This window comes from Bos mutus, chromosome X, assembly GCF_027580195.1.
Source record: "Bos mutus isolate GX-2022 chromosome X, NWIPB_WYAK_1.1, whole genome shotgun sequence".
NCBI lineage: Eukaryota > Metazoa > Chordata > Mammalia > Artiodactyla > Bovidae > Bos > Bos mutus.
The window spans coordinates 24,151,375-24,172,294 of record NC_091646.1 but is presented as its reverse complement, the minus strand read 5'-3'; the positions used below and the strand labels follow the sequence as shown (position 1 = coordinate 24,172,294).

Genomic DNA, 20,920 nt, shown 5'->3' with positions numbered 1-20,920 from the left:
AAAGGCCCTGCAAGCAAAAAATCCATACTCTCCTTCAGGTTTAATCGCCATCCCCCCACCAGCCAACATTTGAGCTGTTTCTCAAAATATTGCTGAACTACGTTCTTAGGAAGCAAAGTACATGTAGGTTCCTGGCAAGAGCTGAGAGAGAGAGAATGTGGGAAATGCTGGAAAAAACTGAACTCTTAGAGCTGACCAAGTCCCTAGGTTAAACCTCAGATTTCCTCTCTGTTCCCTGCACACCTGAAACAGAGGAGTCTGGTGTGTGCCGCCAATAGGCTTTAAACACCAGAGGAATGTGTCGGGGTTTTTTCCCCCAAGCTTTCTGAAAGTTTTTTTTTTTTAAAAAAACAGATTTACATAAAATTGAACTGAAGGAAGTTCTTCGACAGAAGCCAAACACATAGGTGTGTAGATGATCACTGTTGCGCTCAATGTAGTACCCAACACACATAAACACGTGCATCCACAAACCACCAAAAGTAACTACACAGTCATATGGCATAGGTAAAATAGATTCTAGTGCATCAACTTCAGACATCTATGTGGCCATTAGAAAATCTGCACTGTATAGAACTACAGAAGCACTCTTCACGTTCTGTTTCAAATAGCAGATACAGGAGGAATTGGATGAAGGTGGTCAAAATGTACAAATGTCCAGTTATAAGGTAAGTACTAAAGATGTAATACAGCATGATAGCTGTATGTTATATATAAAAGTTGTTAAAAGAGTAAATCCTAAGTGTTCTCATTATAAGAAAAAGTTCTTTTCTATTTCTTTAATGTTATATCTACATGAGATGATGAATGTTCACTAAACTTGTGATAATCACTTCATGGTATATGTAAATCACATCATTATGCTGTATGTCAAAGATACCTCAATAAAACTGGAAGAAAAACAGCAGATACACTAAGCACTATAATTTCAATCACATAAAAATGTGTTCATGTGAATAGGGTTTGAACTATGATGTGAAAAGGACATAAAAGTTACTCTTTATTATTGTCATATCATCTTTTCAATTGGAAAAAATTTAGCCTACTATAAACAGTATCTCTGGAGACCAACGGGCTTCCATGGTGGCTCAGACAGTAAAGAATCTGCCCGCAATGAGGGAGACCTGGGTTCGATCCCTGGGTTGGGAAGATTCCCTGGAGGAGGAGGGCATGGCAACCCACTCCAGTATTCTTGCCTGGAGAAGCCTATGGACAGGGGAAGCCTGGCAGGCTACAGTCCATGGTGTCACAAAGAGTCAGTCACGTCTGAGTGACTAACACTTTCACTTCTGGAGACCAAATGACACTGTGACAATTCTGAGGGCCAGGTACAAAGTCCTCAGAGCAGAGTTAATCAGGACAGGGAGAAGGAAAATGGCCGAAAAATCAAAGATGCTGTCCAGCTTCCCTCAAATGGTTTCAATCCCTAGATCTAAAGTGGCTTCAGCCCACAGGCTCTCACTTCCCTTGGTGTGTAACTCTTCCTGGTTTTCTGAACATTGCAGGTGGCTGTAATGGCTGCTATCAGGGGGCCATTACAGGAGAGCTCTGACTCAGAAACCAAGAGATATAAATTCATACACGAAAAGGAAGCAGTTATCTAGAATGATAGAAGAGTTGAATTCGTTCGACTAAAGATAATCCCATGGATCAAAAGCCAGACTGAATTTCTCAAATGCTGTTTCTTGGGGTTTTATGGGAGATCAGTACAAGAAATGAAATCATGTTGACGACATTGATTATTACACTGTTTGATGTCTTTTACTTAAGAACCTATATCATAAATTCTTTCTAGGTTTAGTAACAAGGAAATGTCTTATCTTAAAGAACTGTCAGGTTTCTTTTTTTCAATGTGATTTGATTTATATTTTTTCTTTTCTTGTTTTTATTTATTTTTAATTGCAGGACAATTGCTTCGTAATATGTGTTGGTTTCTGCCACACATCAACATGAATCAGCCATAGGTATACATCTGTCCCCTCCCTCTTGAATCTCCTTCCCACCTCCCACCCCATCCCACTCCTCTAAGTTGTCACAGAGCCCGGGTTTCAGCTCCCTGAGTCATACAGCAAATTCCCATTGGCTGATAAAAGCTACCTAGAAAGCCTACTGGCTTGCCCATTCACTGGCATAAGCCTCTCTTTTAGAATTCCTCATTCCCCTCTCCTTCCATGTGTCTTTTTATTTTGTTTATATAAAATGGGTTAATCTACATAATGCTTTCCAAAAAGACCCAAGGCGAGTACTCAGTATATGCTATCTATTGTAACTAAAATAATAATGATCACTATGCTTGTAGGAATCTTACTGAATATGGATTAATGATCTTAAGTAGGTAGGGTTTATTTTACAATTAAAATTTTAAAGCCTTGGAAGAAAATGACGTGACTTCTCAAAATTTCAGGCCCTGCCAGATTTTTAAAAATTAAAGACATATGGCTGAAGAATCGGTCACCAGCTCCTTTTAAAACTGCACCCTTGATGTTGAAGGGACCAACAGATTCCCATTAGTAAAGCAATTAGCAAGCTGATGAAATCATGTTAGCCTCTTCTCGGCTGTTTTTTTTTTTTTTTTTTTTAATGGGAAAAATATATCAATATTGACTGATTAAACAAAACAAATATTAGGAAAGGAAGAGAAGAGAAAGGAGGTCAGAAAGGTCCCATCAAGGTTACAATAAACTGTTTAAAAAGGAACAAAAGCACAAAGCCAACTGCTTCAGTGGACAGAATCCAATATAACCGAGAAACATACTAGAGTGATGTGGTATCTAAAGAAATTGACAGCATTTTACATTTAGCTGGAGTAAAATGCCTTATACTTCCTTTTTTTAAAGTTTTTATTTATTTATTTGGCCACTCTGTGCAGCATTGCAGGATCTTAGTTTCCCAACCAGGGATTGAACCCATGCCCCCTGCAGCAGAAGCAAAGTCCTAACCACTGGACTACCAGGGCAGTCCCTATTCTTCCTTTTTAAAATTAACAATCAAGACTGTCCTTCATTTCCAAGAATGACTCTCCTAAGTGACACACCTTAAGGAGGCTGTCTACAGTTGGCATTCTTTCTCCCACAAGAGTGTCCAGTACTAAATATACACTATGATGAAAATTGAGGGTTTGATCACACATTAAGTAAATTGAAAACGGTGAAAAATTCCTTTACAACCAATTTTTGTTAAGAAAAACACTTAATATTAGAGGCAATTTATATTTGGCAAGATACACAATCTAAGTCTTACATTTCTGAAATGTCACCCCAGGAAGCCACAAAGCACTGGCATAGCACTCCAGCATATAGCACAGATTCAAAGACATTTCTGAAATTAATAACTATGCCAATGCAATCATTTCCCTTTATTCTTAGTGATCAGCTTGCATTCCTCTCACATGAAAAACACATCTCAATTTGGGGGGCTGTTTTTCCCTCCTGCAAACTCTGAGGATACAACAGCTGCTGGGATTTCAAGAAAGAAAACAAATATCCTACCCTAACAGCAGAACTGCCATTAGTCACTCATGTTGCTATGGTCAATTATAGAAATGCCTTCTATAAATTTGACTAATTGGAGGGAATATGGGTTGAATTATACAATATTTTAAAGAAACGCAGACATCACTTTTTAAACACAAAGTGACTTCTTCCCACACCCCCCGCCAAAGTTTTAAAGCAATTTAGAGACCTACTTCAATAAACAGACATATTTGTAATGAACACAATGGTCTCAATCAAAATGGCTGTCCTTGAGGTGTTTGGTGATAACTCCCTTCCCCTATGCAGGTGTCAAACATCTCCTAATGTACTTATTCATTTGCTTAGCAAACCCTTTTATTACAGACCCAGCAGAGATAAACAAGCTTAGCCTCAGCTTCCTTCATCCCAGAATCTCTCATTCTAAAACTTAGAAGGAACGAAGAGAAAATCTCCGGGCTCCAAGAGAAACACTAGGTTACTGGCGAAAACGGTCCATGCTGTGTCTGTTTTAAAATAAAAGCAGAGACAATTAATCACTTCTCTCTAAAGGTAAAGCTATGCTTAGAGAGCTAATGATTGGTTTGCCTCAGCATGAACCTACATATCTTAGTCCTCACCATGAGTACTTCATAGCATATGAACCATTTGCTTGTTTGGACAACAAGAAACAAAACGCTTATGTTTATTTTTAATCAGGCAACTTATCCTTATACAATGACAGTGCAAGCCTGTATTATTTAAAATAGGACATATACCAAAAACTTCACATTTTAATCCATATATAAATTAGGGCACACGTAAATCTGCATATCTAAACAAGATTTAGTCCTTGCATACAACCTATTTACTACAGATGCAGTCAGTTCACTGCATTAAATCAAGAACTTGGGACTTCAGCCTTCAACACTGCAAAGCACTGGCAATCCTGGGATCTCATGACTACTTGTGTACCAGTATGTAAAACTGCCAAGCATGCAAGGTGGTGCCTATGCATAATTCAGCCTCAGGGTCCCTCATTAGAGCCTGGAATTTCTGAACATACTAACAAAAATAAGGCCCTATTTTTATCCAGAGCACTCATCCAAAATTCTGAAAACTATCAATCCTATTGCAATTTTTTAAAAAATAAAATGGTATCAAACTCTGAAATGGAGTCAACCCTGTTCTGAGGGGCACAGTGTATGGCAGGAAAGGCTCTTTCCCATTCTTTTCCCTTGATAACTGCGGGAACACTTATCACTCAGATTGCATTTGCTTACAATCCCATCTTCCTGGCCAGCCTCCATGCTCACCGCCCCCCCACACACACACAGCCAGGGAGACACGCACACTTGGTTGCCATTCATAAAAGCTTGGAGAGGTAAGGAGTCCTGCTGCCGACTGGCAGGAGCATCAGATCCATCTCTGCTGAACCAGAATTCTACTGGAACAGTCACCACAGGGCCAGAGGGCTTTGTTCTGAGCCACTTGGTCAAAAAAACCCCTAGTATTTCAATTATTACAGAAAGGCAATTCAAAACTAAAATGAGGCACCACCTCACACCAGCCAGAATGGCCATCATTTAAAAGTCTACAAATAATAAATACTGGGGAGGATGTGGAAAAAAGGGAACCCACATACACTATTGACTGGAATGTAAATTGGTGCAGCCACTATGGAAAAACAGTCTGGAGGTTCCTTAAATTAGTAGAGTTGCCGTGAAAAAGTGAAAAGTGTTAGTCGCTCAGTGGTGTCTGACTCTTTGCAATCCCATGGCCAGTCCATGGAATTCTTCAGGCGAGAATACTGGGGTGGGCTGCCATTTTCTTCTCCAGGAGATCTTCCCGACCTAGGGATCGAACCTGGGTCTCTCACATTGTAGGCAGGTTCTTTACCAACTAAGCTACCAGGGAAGCCCCAGAGTTGCCATATAATCCTATAATGCCATGCTTGGGCATATACCCAGACAACAGTATACTAATTTGAAAAGATACATGTACCCCTATATTCACTGCAGCACCATTTACAATAGCCAAGATATCTAACCAACCTAAACGTCCATCAACAGATGAATGGATAAGAAGATGTGCTGTATACACATACATGTACACACATACACACATTTGTTGTTGCTTTAGTTAAGTCATGTCCAACTCTTTTGCAACCCCATGGACTGTAGCCCACCAGGTCCCTCTGTCCATGGAATTTCCCAGGCAAGAATACTGGAGTGGATTGCCATTTCTTTCTCCAGGGAATCTTCCTGACCCAGGGATCAAACCTACGTCTCCTGCTTGGCAGAAGGATTCTTTACCAACTGAACCACGAGGGAAGCACCACCCCCCCTGCCCACACACACACAGAATATTTCTCAACCATTAAAAAGAATGAAATAATGCCATTGGCAGCAACATGGACGGACCTAGAGGTTATCATACTGAGATAAGCCAGACAAAGACAAATACCATAAGATATCACTTACATGTAGAATCTAAAGTACAACACAAACGAATATATATGCAAAACAAAAGCAAACACAAATATAGAGAATAGACTTGTCAGCGGGGAGGGGTTTCTGAGGGAAGAATTGGGAGTCGAGGAGGAGGGATGGCTGAGGGAAGAATTGGGAGTTGGGGATTAGCAGATGGTTGGATGGCATCATTGACTCAATGGACATGAATCTGAGAAAACTCTGATAGTGAAGGACAGGGAATCCTGGCAAGCTGCAGTCCATGGGGTCGCAAAGAGTCAGACGCGATGGAGGCACAATGAGACACAGATAATGTCAAAAAAGCTTAGATAATATCAAACCAGTCAATCCTAAAGGAAGCCAACCCTGAATATTCATTAGAAAGACTGAGGCTGAAGCTCCAATACTTTGGCCACCTGATGTGAAGAGCCAACTTATTGGGAAAGACCCTGATGCTGGGAAAGATTGAAGGCAGGAGGAGAAGGGGACGACAGAGGATGAGGTGGTTACATACCATCACTGACTCAATGGACATGAGTTTGAGCAAACTCTGGGTGATGGTGAAGGACAGGGAAGCCTGGTGTGGTGGAGTACACGGAGTCAGAGTCGGACACAACTGAGACTGAACCACAAAAACAAGATGCAAACTATTATATGTAGGATGGATAAACAACAAGGTCCTACTGTATAGCACAGGGAACTAGATTCAACATCCTGTGATAATCCATACTGGGAAAGAATATGTATAACTGAGTCACTTTGCCGCACAACACAAATTAAATACAGCATTGTAAATCAACTATACTTCAATAAATGTTTTTAACTTGCACTTCTGTGGTCTCTACAGGATTAAGAATGGACATTGAGCTTTCACAGAAACCTGGAGGGTTCAGGACTCAAGAGTGTCTAGTGGTTCCTCTGCAGAGCACTCCGAGGACAGAAGACAATGCTGCAAAGTGACAACAAGAGTTCTCTGCGTTTCCCGGTGCCTACGGAAGCCCCGCCTCTAAAGTGATGGCCAAGGGACAAAACGAGAGAAGAGTGCGAATGCAGGCCCATCTCCCCTGTGCTGCCCCAAGTGCTGCAGACTTACATTTCAAGACCCTGCCATTCAAGTGTATGTGGGGGGCGGGGGGCGGGGTGTGATGGTGTAAAACGCACACCTCCTAGGAAGTGAGAAGAGCCCTATGGGCCTAAGTGCAGGTTCTAAAGTCCCAAAACACTCTGCTTCACTCTGATTATCATTCACCCAAGCTCAAGGGCTTCTCCTTGGAAGAAGTTATCACAGCTGTCACTAAATACTGATTTGGAGATTTGTCAAGTCAATATCAGTCTCCTCGTTGAGACCGTAAGCCCCATGCATGTTGAGGCCAGGCCTGTATAAGGCACTAGTAAGGCTGCCTTACCCCCAGTGCCCAGGATGATGCCCCTCAATTCAGAGGCACTTGGTAAACAGTTGCTAAATAAACCTTCAGCCTAGGCACCCTCTTTCTACAGAGGGAGGGTAAGGTATGTAGCCTCACACTGACAAGTAGGATGTTCTTAGGAAAAGGCTTTTGGAGGGTAAACCACATGCTACTTGCCAGGAGTACTCACTCATGCATTCATTCATTCAGTGAACACCCGAGTACCAGGCAATGCACTAGACACCAGGTGTAGATAGGACAGTGACTAAAGAGGCAAAGTCCCTGCCCTCGGGTCAGATTGTGAGATCCGAATAGAGCAGTGAGGGAGAGAGACAAAGTTTATGTGGAGGTGGGCATTCTAGTTCACATAGAAGTCAGGAAAGACTTCCCCATGAAGGTGACAGGTAAGCAAAACCCAGAAGGAAGATAGACCAGCATGTGGAGACAACAATAAAAAACATAAAGAAGACAGTACCATCTGGCATGGGAGGGGGCAAGAGGCAGACCCTGTAAGGCTCCCTAAGCTCTGGCTTTCCGTCTGGGTGGCAAGGGGAGTCACTGGAGCTCTTTGAGCAAAAGTGATAAGATCCCAGTGAGGTTTAACAGAATAGTATCACACTGGCTGATGTGCTGGGAATACACTGATGGGGAAGAGGAGGGAGTGAGAGCCAGAGCAGAGATGTGTCAGAGCCAACTGTGATAATCCAGGGAAGAAGTGATGGGGGATGAGATCAGGACTGTAGTTATCGGGGTGGTAAAGAGGAAGACAGATTCTTGGATACATCTTGAAAGCAGAGCCCAAAGGCAGAGATTCTGGAAGAATCTAAACAAACATTTCCCACAGTCATCTCAATCTGTGTGCTGATCACAAGAAAATGGACAGTCTCTTATTTTGGAAGGTTCTGGTTTCTTCATTTGCCCTCCGAACTGAAAGATACAAGACCATCTTCTCCCATCACCACACGGCTTAAAGATAAATCCACCTCCCACCAGTAGAGCCTTCTTCCCAGAATGTATTCAGGCCCATGGGACCTGAAGGGGCAGGGGGAAAAAAAAATTAGTTCCAAACTGAGGATAAACAAGGCAAAATATTAACAAACCAGCCAGCTGGGGGCATTTAGCTCAGATTCAGTTTAAAATGAACCCACCACACACCTCCCCTTAAAAAAAAATGTCTCCCCATAAACACACAAAAAAACTATTCCTCATCATAGCTTCTGACATCCTAGTCAGCGAGTGATTTTTAAGGACCATTTCTGAAGTACACCAGTGAAAAGTTGTCTTGCATTGCTTTTTAAAATCTTCGCATGGGGAAATATTCTATAATTAAGGCAATTTTAACAATAGTAGATAATAATTTGACTATAAATTGTAAGGAATGTAATGACTGCTTATTCTGGCACCAAAGAGGCAGGACTTTCTGTGAAGTGACTGCCAAGAAAAACGATACTCCCACTCAGGCTGGACCATTGCAAGTAGTAACTGTTAACCACATGCTTCACACTGCAGTTTGCAAGGACACAGTGCTTTGTTTTCATCTCTAACCAAACACCAGACTGAAAACTCAATGGAGACAAACCCGGGTGGTGGAATAGAACAATAACTGAAGGGAAAAAATTTTTTCTGTGGCTTAATGCTTGCTGGGATGCCGACGTCAAGGGTTTGGAGAACTAAGGAAACCTTTGCAGTCCAAGAGAAACCACTTCCTAGGCTGCTCCTGTAGACAGAAGCCCAACATCAAGAAGAAGCCAGGCTTAAAGAGGCTTGCAAAAGCCAACGGACAAAGTAGCTGGGAGGAGAAAGGACCGGCATGAAAAGAATGGCCGCGGGGTTGGCGGGAACCAGGTGACCTTGAGCTAGACTAGACAAAGGCAGGCGATCCTGCCTGGGGCCCAACCTGAGCTGCCTGAAGAAGGGGAAGGACATCAACACCAGGCTGAGAAGCCAAAGCAAGGAACAGGAGCAATGGTTCTTTTTCTCTAGAAGCACCTCAGCAGGTACAGTGGAGTTGCTGTTAACGTCTGAAACAGACAATGTAAGAAGCAGCAACCATTTGTCCACCAGGATGAAGACAAAGCACGTGAAATACTTAGCTCCCATCTCTGGACAAACTGAAAAATAAACACTACAAGTTGGTTTTTGTTTTTTTTTAAAAAAGGTTATTTTTCTAACTTAAGCATCTAGTACTGAATATATTTGAAATTTTATCAATAGTTAAAATTTATTGAATTAAAAGGGATGGAGAAATAGAAATATTCATTCCTCGAAGGAATTTACCAAAGTCACAAATCATGCTTGAACTTATTCGTCAACCACAAACATTTCTAACACCTATCATGTGCCAGGCAGTGTGATAGAACCTGGAGCTACACAGCCTCTCAGAGCATGTGTGAGCTGTCAAGAATGGCTTCTTTTTCTTTAAAGGTTCAAACAGTCACCTCATCAGAGATGGGAATCCTCAAATGTGTCCTCACTTTTAATACAGTACCCCTGTCCTTAACTTCTACTGTTTCTTTATATATGATTATCCACTTACTTAGTTTGGTAAATGTTTACAAGGGAAACCAACATACACATATTTAAACCTGTCACGGGTTTCCTTGGTGGTCCAGTGGTTAAGAATCCACCTGCCAATGCAGGGGACGTGAGTTCGATCCCTGGTCTGGGAAGATCTTATATGCCATGGGGGCAACTAAGCTGGTGTGTCACAACTACAGAAGCCTACATGCCCTGGAGCCTGAACTCCACAACTAAAGAGTAGCCCCCGATCGCCCCAACTACAGAAAGTCTGTGCAGCAATGAAGACCCAGCGCAGCCAAAAATAAATAAATAAGAATAAATCTGTTAAAAGAAAGAAAGAAAACCTGGCTGATGAAAAAGGAATATCACACTCAATTAAAAAAAAAACAAAAACCTGTCACCTCTAACTCAAAACCAACCCTTGCCTTTGATGACTTCAGGTCAGAATGTCAGTTTCCCAAGGTGAGTTTAGCAGGTGGTGAGAGTATAAGAACAAAATCTACCTGGGACGTTCTAGGGAGCTTATAAGACAAAGTTCAGAGCAACAAAATCACCAACCAAAAGTTCTGACCATGAGTAAACCCCTGAATTATTAATGGGCTTCCCTGGTGGCTGAGATGGTAAAGAATCTGTGTGCCATGCAGGAGACCCAGGTTTGATCCCTGGGTCAGAAAGATACACAGCCTTTAACTCCCCCCCCCCCCCTAGAAAACGACAAAGTGACACACAGAATTGACTCCTTATTGACCCAGCACTGTTGGGAAACTAGGTGCTCTAAAAAGGTAATATGCCTTCAAGGGCAATGTCTGTATTTTGAAGGCGTCCACTTTTTCTAAAATCTACTTTCTGGGACTTTTTTGGCAGTCCAGTGATTAAGACTGTGCTTTTACTGCAGGGAGATGTGGGTTCGATCTCTGGTCAGGTAACTAAGATTCCATAAGCTATGCGGTATAGTCAAACACACACACACACACACACACACACACACACACTTTCTTAAGCTTTAAATCAGAATATTCCAAACACAATTATTTAATACTGCCCTGAAATATACCAGTGCCCTCAATGGTTAGAGAGGTGTCTCTGAGTATTCACCCATCCTAATAGGGCTCCAACTGCCAATGATCAGCAAGTTCTGGGTCTACTATTCAGCCTCTGGCCACCCAACCTGTTTCACAATCATCTCTCACTCCTCCCAGATGTCAAGCCTCTGAATCTACCCGTTCCTCTGATCCATCCATTCTCCAACCGGCACTACTGGCTACTCCTATGCCTACTCCTAGTCAGTTTTGGACTGGGAAGCCAGGTGACTTAAGGTTTTTATCTTCTTACCTATAAACCCTATCTACCAAATTTGAATATAAGTGCCTCCAAAAATGGAGAAGGCAATGGCACCCCACTCCAGTACTCTTGCCTGGAAAATCCCATGCACGGAGGAGCCTGGTGGGCCTCCATCCATGGGGTCTCTAAGAGTCGGACACGACTGAGCGACTTCACTTTCACTTTTCACTTTCATGCATTGGAGAAGGAAATGGCAACCCACTGCAGTGTTCTTGCCTGGAGGATCCCAGGGACAGGGGAGCCTGGTGGGCTGCCGTCTATGGGGTCACACAGAGTCGGACACGACTGAAGTGACTTAGCAGCAGCAGCAGCAGCAGCCTCCAAAAAGCTGGATTCTGGTTTTGAACAAAATCTTTGAATCCCCAGCACCTAGCATTCTGCTCGATACAAAAGGCATTCAATCAATGATTGGGGATGATAAATTTCCGAAGGCCTTTTTCTCCAAGTAGAATGCATTGGCTTTATGACAGCTGTTTCCATCATTTAGCTTTTCTGCTTACTTCCACATTCCCAGCTGCGTTCTGGATGACTATGCCGGCCAGAAGCCTAGGGATTTACTGTACTTCTATTTCTTGATAAGATACTTGAAGAGAATAAACACATGGCAAAGAGGACATTAAAGTAAGGGATAAAGAGATTTTTTTTATTTTACCAATAAAGATAAAGGGAAGAAGTATCACCCAGCACACTGACACTTAATCAATAAACAACAGCAAGGCTGGATTCCTGTCTAAATCTCTCCAAAGTACTTTCAGTGTCCTAGTCTTTATTTCTCAACCATCGGCAAAGCATCACTGGTGATGGCATGTACTTGCATCTTGACTACAAAATATTTTTCCCAAGTTTAACAGATCCTTCTCTTAAAACCAAGTTAACCAAAATCAAAACAAGCATGCACTGGATCTCAATCAAAGCATTCTTCTGAGATAAGTTTGCGATGAAATTTATTTATTCAATATCACAGAATCTGAGGTGAAAGGGACCTCAGATCATCTAGGGCACTGTTTCTCAACCATGGCTGCTCATCAGAACCACTGAGGAGCTTTGAAAAAATTACAAGGGACTTCAAACGCAGGGGGTGAGGGTTCAACCCCTGGTAGGGGAACTAAGATCCCACGTGCCGGGCAGCATGGCCAAAGGAAGAAAAGAAAAGAAAAATTGAAAACTTAGCTAGCCCTACTGCCAAAAAGTATGATTTAATTGGCCTGGGGGGTAGTACCCCAGGCACTAGTAGATTTTAAAAGCTCTCCAGGTGGTTCTAAAGCATGGCCAGGGTTGAGAATCCCTGATGTAATCCAGTCTTCTAACAACCCCACACCCATTTTTCAAATGGAGGTGAAAGAACCTGACCAAAGGGATCAAATAACTACTTTGTCACAGAGCTGGGCTAGACCCGCTCTTTCTAAGAAACCATGGTCTTTCCATGTCAACTACTCCACCTAGGACAGTGGGGTTTCTTCCCTCTCCCCCTCCCTTCCCTTTTCCTTTCTGCAATAAACAAACATTCTCACCTATCCCAAAGTAAATGAATTTCCTGAATATACTCTGCCTTGGAATCCCATTGCCTAATTCTTGACAGTCTAAACGAGGTCTGTTTCCCTGTATGCACTTGGTTCTTTTCTCTCAAAGAACTCTGGGAGGTTAATCAGGCATGGCTGCCCCTTAAAGAAGCCATATTGCTTTTCCTCGGAGAGGCTGGACTCACTAAGCCCACCCTTTTCACCATTATCATCACCTGGGCCCTCTTTCAAGTCCCTGGCAAGGCTCACCTCCGATTCTCTTTCGGCTCATTTAATTTCTAGTTTGTACCTGCCCTGCTATACCTCACGGACTTCCTAAACTCTTCCCATTTTGTGAAAGATGCCTTTTTCCCTGAAGCAGCCTCTTTTACTCTGCCAGTTAGTCATGCCGGGTTCTTTTTTTCTTCCCCCAAGCAGCTGGTCTTTTTGATGTTTGGCACACATTTATCTGGGCTTCCAATAAGATGTTTTTACATAGTTTCCAGGCTTCCTGGAGGTTATTGACTTTTTTTTTTAACTCTTCCATTCAATTTTTTCCCTAATTTCTAACATTTGTTAGAGTTTCTTTTTCAAAAGTTGAATACCTGGCTGATGGATCTCTTTGATTTTTCTCTCCCACCAGATTGCTGAATTAAATGCATCAGAAATTAAATATAATATTTCAAATTACCTCCAGGATGGAATCGCTTCATGAATTTTCTGCACTTTCATGTTCTCTATAGTAAGAAACAGATGTTTAACCAAGTGGAATTGAAAATGCTAGTTTTTACCTGTTCACATTTTAGTGTGTCTGCTTATATAAAAAAACATTTTTTGGGGGGGGGGGTCACACTGCATTGCTTGTGGGATCTTAGTGCCCTGACCAGGGATTGAACCCAGGCCCTTGGCAATGAAAGCATGGAGTCCTAACCACTGGCCCGCCAGGGAAGTCCCTGCTTATATAAACTAGCGATATCCTGAAGCCTGTGTTGTTCACCTTGGTAAAGACAACAAACAAGATTTTTTTAAAAGGTCCTTGATGTACATTAAACAGCTCTATATGCTGAAATCTAAGGTGTTAAATTACTCTTCTCCATTTGCTTTAAATTGCCTAATCACAAAAGTCTCAATGGTTTGTTTCTTAAAGAAACCAGGAAGAAAATCAGAATTCCAAATCCTTCTGAAAAATTCGTATGACACTCAGTTATTAATGAAGTGGTAAAGACGAGTAGTCCCATCAAAGAATAAAAACAGTCTCCAAGTTATAACAACATTTCTAGGAGGTTTACTCTAAATTTACTGCTTTTCAGAATGTTTAGACCTAAAAGTTTCCCAGAAGAGCAAGAGACCATGGGATGACGATCTATTATCAAGGCAGCATAATCCGAGATAGCACTGGTGTCCTGCCAGACAACGTGATCTAATTGTCTGTGTGACTCCTTCCCCCTCCCACCATACACACACGTTTAACAAATACTGCACTGCGCTCCTGTACCTGGGACCACTGGGCACGCAACACACCAGGAGCTCGTGCCCTCGGTTTACTTACAGCTGAGGCAAGACGACACACGTGTGCCTGCGCACACGATGAACTATGATACAAGACAGCTGGGTGCAAAGACCATGGATCTGATTCAAGCCTGGGTTTCAGAAGGAGGCACATAACCCTGGGGGGGGGGGCGGTCAGGAGTGACTCAATGAAACTATCATTTGAGATGCTTGAAGCCAGGGAAGCTCAAAGCGGAGGAATGACTCCACTCACAGCACTGCTGAAGGGGAAGGAAGCTGGTGATACTCAGGATGGAATGGGGAAGGGGGACAGACAAGAGGCAGGTAGACCAGTTAAGAACTATTTAAAACAGCCTCCCTACCTTTATCCCCCTTGCCTCACCAACCCTGAACTCCCAGTGCGCCACTAGTTATCTTCCAGAAACAGTATGACTAATAACATTCCCCTCCTCAGAAGCTGTCTTTGGCTCCCCATGGCCCAGGAAAAACAATTTACAGTTAACATTAGATTGTCTCCATTAGGGTACAGCATCAGCATAGTGCTGTGATGATGGTCTTTAGTTAGTTACTGGTTCTTTCATGGGCTTCCCAGGTGGTTCAGGGGTAAAGAATCTGCCTGCCAATGCAGGAGACACAGGTTTGATCCCTGGATCAGGAAGATATCCTGGAGGGGGGCATGGAAACCCACTTCAGTATTCTTGCTGGAATAATCTCATGGACAGAGGAGCCTAGTGGGCTACAGCCCATGGGGCCACAGAGAGTTAAACACCACTGAGTGCACAAGTATAGTTCTCTCATAGCCTATGTTTCCAAAACCAGCCCTCTATGGGAGTTGGGATGATCATGTTTAGGACCAGGCCCAGAGAAAGCACTTAATAGCCACCCATCTTTCACTGAGACCAAAATGCATTTTTGGAAAACATATACTGCCAACCAATTCAGTGCTAAAACAGATGATGTTATTCAGGAGCCAACTGACTTAGATGAACACTGATGCTGTTTCCCTTGTTGAGACAACAAAAGAAAACTTCCTTTTTCATTCCTCAGTCTAGTCTCCAGCTAATCCTGAAATTGCATGCAACCCAATGTGAGTCAAATCAAAAAGGAAAATAGTAATTATGCTGAATCAAACATTTTATATTTGTATGTTCTAACTAGAGACTGGGCTGCGTAAGCTAGAACTTTTCCTAAATTCTTTTCTGAGCATGTCCAGGAAACTTGGGACAATTTCTATACTGACAGGTGAGAAAAATCACAAGTTCTCAGCAAAATCTAACCCACAGAGTTAAAGTATGTAAGAGGGAATACAACCTTGAAGACATGCTGTGTGTCTTACATGTAATAATCAATGCAATAGCAGAAAGTATTCCTACTTCTCCCACACACATTCTCCCACGTAATCCTAGCATAGCTTATTCAATTCCCTTGGAGATATACACATGAGTGTGCAAGCACACTCACAGGTGCACTGGTCATAAACGTAAATGGGAACAGGAAAACAAACTCCCAAATCACAACTATGATGCCAAGTTCTCCTTGGTAGCCTTCCATCTCACCTTGGCAAGCTTAAGGTTTCTAACCAAACTGGCTCACTCCTCAAGATAATTTGAAGCAAAGATTAGATGAGTAATAAAATGCCAACTGTTGCATGTCCTTTATCCTGTCCTTCTGGAGGGAGGCACAATGAGAATGCTAAGATTTTACAATTTTTCACCATAAATATTATTTTCTTTTTTAACTATTGAACTACCATTAGTGAGTTAATACCCTAGTCCCAAATCCCTTCTCCCCTGAACTCCCCAGGCCCTCCTTTCTCCTCACCTGCACCACTCATATGGTACTTATCACACACCATGTTGTATTCCCATCATGTGTATACACAGCTTATCTCCCTATTACCTGGTAAGTTCCTAGTGGCAGAGCCCTCCTGTCCTCTTTGCTGCCTCCACGATGCTGAGTGCCTCCAGGAAAATTGCACATACTACGTGTTCCAGAAGGTATGCCCATTGAAAGCTGAATAAAAATCTATATTTTGTGTTAAAGATGCCTTTTGATCATGGCATCTGAGCTGCCCATTATTTGGTAAGTACAGGGGTCAAGTGGATAGGCAGTGCAAGAAAGACCTAGGTTGGAGGCCCTGTCAGCCTGATGTATTCCCTGACACCCTTGAGAGCACATCAAATTATCTTAATTATGATCTTAAAAGACTGAGAGTCCTTAAGAACGTGGAGTAGTCTCAAAGCCTGTTCAAACCTCTAGAAGGCAAGTGCAAGGCCGTTGGGAATCAAACCTTCAACTTGGGCTAAGCCTGGGGCTAGGCACTCAGACGCCGTGACCCTTTGCCTGGAAAACAATCGCGGACTTTTTGCGCTTAAGAAAATACACACACCTCCCGCCTCAACCAAGGAAAGTGCCTGGCAATTAATTCATTCAAATCACCCCATTGACTATGCTCTCCCAAATGACCAAAATTATCTGAGTGGAGCATAGGGGACACAAGGACAATGTAGGCATCTGGAGAGGCCAGGGTGATAGTAAAGATTACCCCTGTTTCTATACTGACCATCTAAAGGTATTTACTTGGGTCTGTCTGTGTTGTGACAGTGTCCTAGACTCAAATGAATGCCTCTAACACTCCACATTTTTGAGCCATTCAGTCATGCATTTTTGTTATTGTTGAAAGTGGTGCGAAATTGCACTGCATGAGCTAAAGTCCTTGGTGGTCTTCCAAGGATTCCAGCTAAAAAGGCACTTCCTTTGTTCCTCGGGAGAATGCAGTCCAGTAGGTCATTCAAAAGGGGAAATAAAAGCAGCAGCCCTGGGAGGGAGATGAAGGACAAGACAAAAAGAATAAAATGTTTTGGGTGTGAGCACATTAGCTTCCATTTCCTGCTGCTGGTCACTAATAACGCTCCTATCTTTAGGGGGGGATATGTCCAGAGGAACATTTATGCAAAAATATTCCTCAGGTGTTTTCTGGGGACCATGACAATCGAAGGGAACACCTAGCACTGTCCTTGAGCACCCTGAAAACGTCCTTTTTCCTGAGATGCTGGCTGGGAAAGATGTCCCTCCCTGGCAAGGCTGCACAGAGCAAAGCTGGAGAAGGTGGGGAGGGCAATTTCAGCACCCACTCCCCCAACGCCTCCAGTGCACCTCAAAGGCACATACTGTTTTGCATGGGCAGAAGATGAAAACTTGTCACATTCCCATTAAGTGCATCGCTGCATCTATCCCTTCAAAACGTGGGAATGACAACTGTAACCTTCACGCCAATCATCTCCGCTGGGCCCCGGGGCCCAAACCGCGCAGGGCACAAAGACCCTAGGTCTGACCTGTGGAGCCTCCCAGCTTCAGTGGCTGCTGGCTTAACTTTACTTTTTCAGGAGGGGCGGAAGGGAGAGGGGAAAGAAAGAGGGCTTTTTTAGGACACTCCAGCCAATAAACTCGTGCCGCTGAGAAGACCGACTTGACCTCCCCAAAAGACAAGCAGCTCAAGGGCAAACAGTCTCTAATCAGTAATGTGCGAGTTACTTGATAACTGCCCAGGTGCCGTGGGCTCCTAGGCTGCTCCACCGATTTCTTGGGTTCTATTTCTAGATAGATGCCGGTCACACTCTTAAAAAGTGCCCAGCAACTTCCCTCAATTACCTTTGTAATTTATGTGTAATTGATGACTGCACTTAATCTCCAAGGGTATTAATAGCCCTTTCCAAAAAATGACCCCCGAGTCTTCCTAAGCCTTTGGAAGCGCCTGGTTGAAATTACAGTATTTCCTCTGGGGCTGCCGCCCCCCTGCACGCCCCACCCGTGTGACCAACACCGCGAGGCAAAGGCGCGCGCTGCTCACTTCCATGAAAGGTTCGGAATGGAGCTTGGCCCCCGGGGCTCGAATCGCTCACTTCTCCGTTAGGTTAAGCTGGCCATCGGCCAGCTAGATTCGTGATTCTTTCTGAATCCTCAGGGCGAACAGGCTACCTGCCCCGGCGCGGCCCGCGGGGCTGCGCGGAACAGTTGGCCTCTCTGCGAATGCTTGAGTGCCACCCAGAGGGGACCGGCCCGGCCACCGCCGCTCGCCTGGCGAGGAGGGCCGAAGGGCACCCGACGCAAAGCTGCCTCCCCGGCGCTCGGAGACGGGCTTTCACAAACACCCCACGCATCCCCAGCGCCGAAATCCGGGTAACTTTTTCACCGGCTAAACCGTCTCTATTTGCATAACCATATCCAAACTGAGATTCAGGTTTCCTGTAATCAGTCCTTTCAAAGGTTTGTAATTGAAAGTGCAATTAACCTTTAAAATGAGGTGAGAAAAAAAGAAAGGGGGGATACCCTTCTTGTCCAACACCTTCCGGAAAGCAGGAGAGTTCCCAAAAGTCAGGGTTTGGAGGGCTGGAGAGTCGTTTTTCTTTTTAAAGGCCACTTCTAAAGCCGCTGGAGCTACTAAAAGTCCTAATCCATGTCAGGGGTGGGAGAGGCGGAGAGTGGAGAGAGGCGGGGAGATTTTAAAGAAAATCAATGAAACATCAACTCAAATTCCACGTTTCGCGCCCCCGGGAATCTGGCAAGTTCTAGAAACCCCCTCACTGGCGGCCCCCACCCCCACCCGACCTCTAGTCACCCCGACAACAAAGCGGGGAGCCCAGTAAGGAATTCAACCCGGAAAAGGCGAGGGAGCCGGTGACACGCACTTTGCGGGCCAGAGTCCTCTGGGGCTTCCTGGGACCCGGGAGACCGTGGGAGGGGGTTGGGGGATGAAAGCAGAGCGCGAAAGTGACACCGGGCAACTCTGGGATGCCCCTCCGCCCGCGGCGCACCGGGGGCCGCCGCGCCGCGGGGCACGCTCTGCGCCGGGGCTCGCTCCAGCGCGCCCGTCCATTTCTCCGTCTCGGCTACCTGCGTCCGGCAGCGCGGAGACCGGCGGGGCAAGGGAGCTGCCGCGGCCCCTTCTCCGGGGTGCCCGTCTTGGAGCTCGCCTCCCGGGGGTTCCCACCTACCGTTGATCTCGTGCATGGGGGCATCGTTCTTGTCGAAGCCTTTGGACACGTAGAGACGTCGCACTTCCGAGCAACTTTTCGACTTGGGCTCGGCAGCCAGCAGTGCGGCGCTGAGCGCGGCCAGGGTGCAGAACAGCGCGGGCAAGCCGAACCGTGCCATGGTGCGGGCCGGGGCGGACGCGCTCCCACCTTTAGGACCGGACGGAAAGTGGCGGGCGGGCGGGCTCGGAGACAGGGGCTCGAGAGCGGAGCCAGAGGGCGAAGGAGTTGGAGGAGTTGGAGAAGGAGAACAGGAGGAGGAGACGCGGGGCGAAAAGTGGAGCTGGGCCTCGCGCGTCAGGCAACGGTCCCCGGTGCCAGGAGCCCGGCCCGGGGAGCAGGAGGAGGAGGAATGCGTGGAGGCGCTGCGCGGCCCAGAGGGAGCGGAGGCGCGGGCCGGTGACCTCCGGGCTCCGCGGGGGCAGCGACCCGGGCGAGCTACTCGGCGGCGGGACAGGGGCGCGGGGAAGGAGGGGAAGGTGGCAGGCGCCGCGGGGGCCGAGGAGGGCGTGGGCGGCGGCGGGCGCTCGCGGCGCGCGGCTCGGGCTGCCCGGCGCTGGTCCGCTCCGCTGGCTCGACTCGGCTCGGCTCGCTCTGCCCTCGGCCGCGCGGCTGTGCCCTCTTCAGCTTTACCGCTGATTGACTGGCCGGCGTGCGCGGCGACGCTCGACAAACTTGGCCCAGCGGGCGGCACTCAGGGGGAGGGGGCGGGGGGCGGGCGGCGGGGTGGGGGGGGTGCCGGAGACGGGCGGGAGCACGCAGGGCCGGGACGGGAGAAAACCTGGAAGCGGGGTTGGATCCGGAGCAACCAAATCCACTTCCTAGGGGGCCGCACCGGGCGCGCGGCGCTCCCTCGCGCGACACGCCCCACAGGACTCCTCCCTCCTCCCCTCCTCCCGGGAGGCGGGGAGCCTGCCCGCCGCCCCCCACCCGGAGAGGACCGGCTAACTTCTCCGGGTTGAAAGGCCCAAGTCCCTGGGGACCGGGCCGGGAGGCTGGGACTTGAAACCCACGTCCGAGTCCTAGGCCTTCTGCGCGCCACCCCCTGACCCGCTGCCCGCGGGCCAAAGCCGGACCGAGCCCTCTGGTCTCGATACCTACCCCGGCAATCCATCCCCCCCACCCCACCCCTGCCGCTGCCGCCCCGCAGCCAAGAGGACGCTCCTCACCGCCCAGCTCCTGGGCTGGGAATGGAAAACGCTGGCATTAATCTCATTGTTTGCTGCAGGCAGACTACGAGCTGGCCCTAGAGCCTCACCTGGCCTCCTCAGACCTGCTTTCCATCAAACGGTGCTCACCTGTTTGGAAACGTGGCAGGCATTCTCAGCCCACCCACACCCCCACACCCCCAAGCTGGTTCTGCTACAAGTCTAATCAAACCCTAAACCGGGAGGTTCTGGACCCCCCCCCCCAGCCCCAACTGCCGCGTGGGCGGGGCGGGGAGGGGCGCGCTGGCAGATTCAGGGTTGACCTTGGAAATCTTCTGGCCCAAACTCACTTTCTGGCCCCAAATCTCCTTCTGCACAAAGGGAAACTGAGGCCCAGAGGACAGTCACTTGGCATGCGGCTGGGGGGTGCCCCCAGATCCAGAGATAACTCCCAGGTCACATGGAATAAAGGTAGCCAAGGACCCCCTAAGCCTCTTGACAGAAACTCAGACCTCTCTAGGACCCCGTCTCCACGTAGCCACCT

The 20,920-nt window shown here is 46.1% G+C and overlaps 1 protein-coding gene across 1 annotated transcript in view; it reads right to left on the bottom strand.

The window, feature by feature from the left end:
* The window catches only part of GPC4 (glypican 4), a 110,198-nt gene extending 90,289 nt beyond the window's left edge, over positions 1-19,909 (bottom strand). The window contains exon 1 of the mRNA XM_005906521.3: positions 19,190-19,909. Coding sequence (XP_005906583.2) covers positions 19,190-19,349 — 160 coding nt within the window. The 5' untranslated portion in view covers positions 19,350-19,909. The remainder of the gene's footprint in view (positions 1-19,189) is intronic.
* Positions 19,910-20,920: the final 1,011 nt, after the last annotated feature.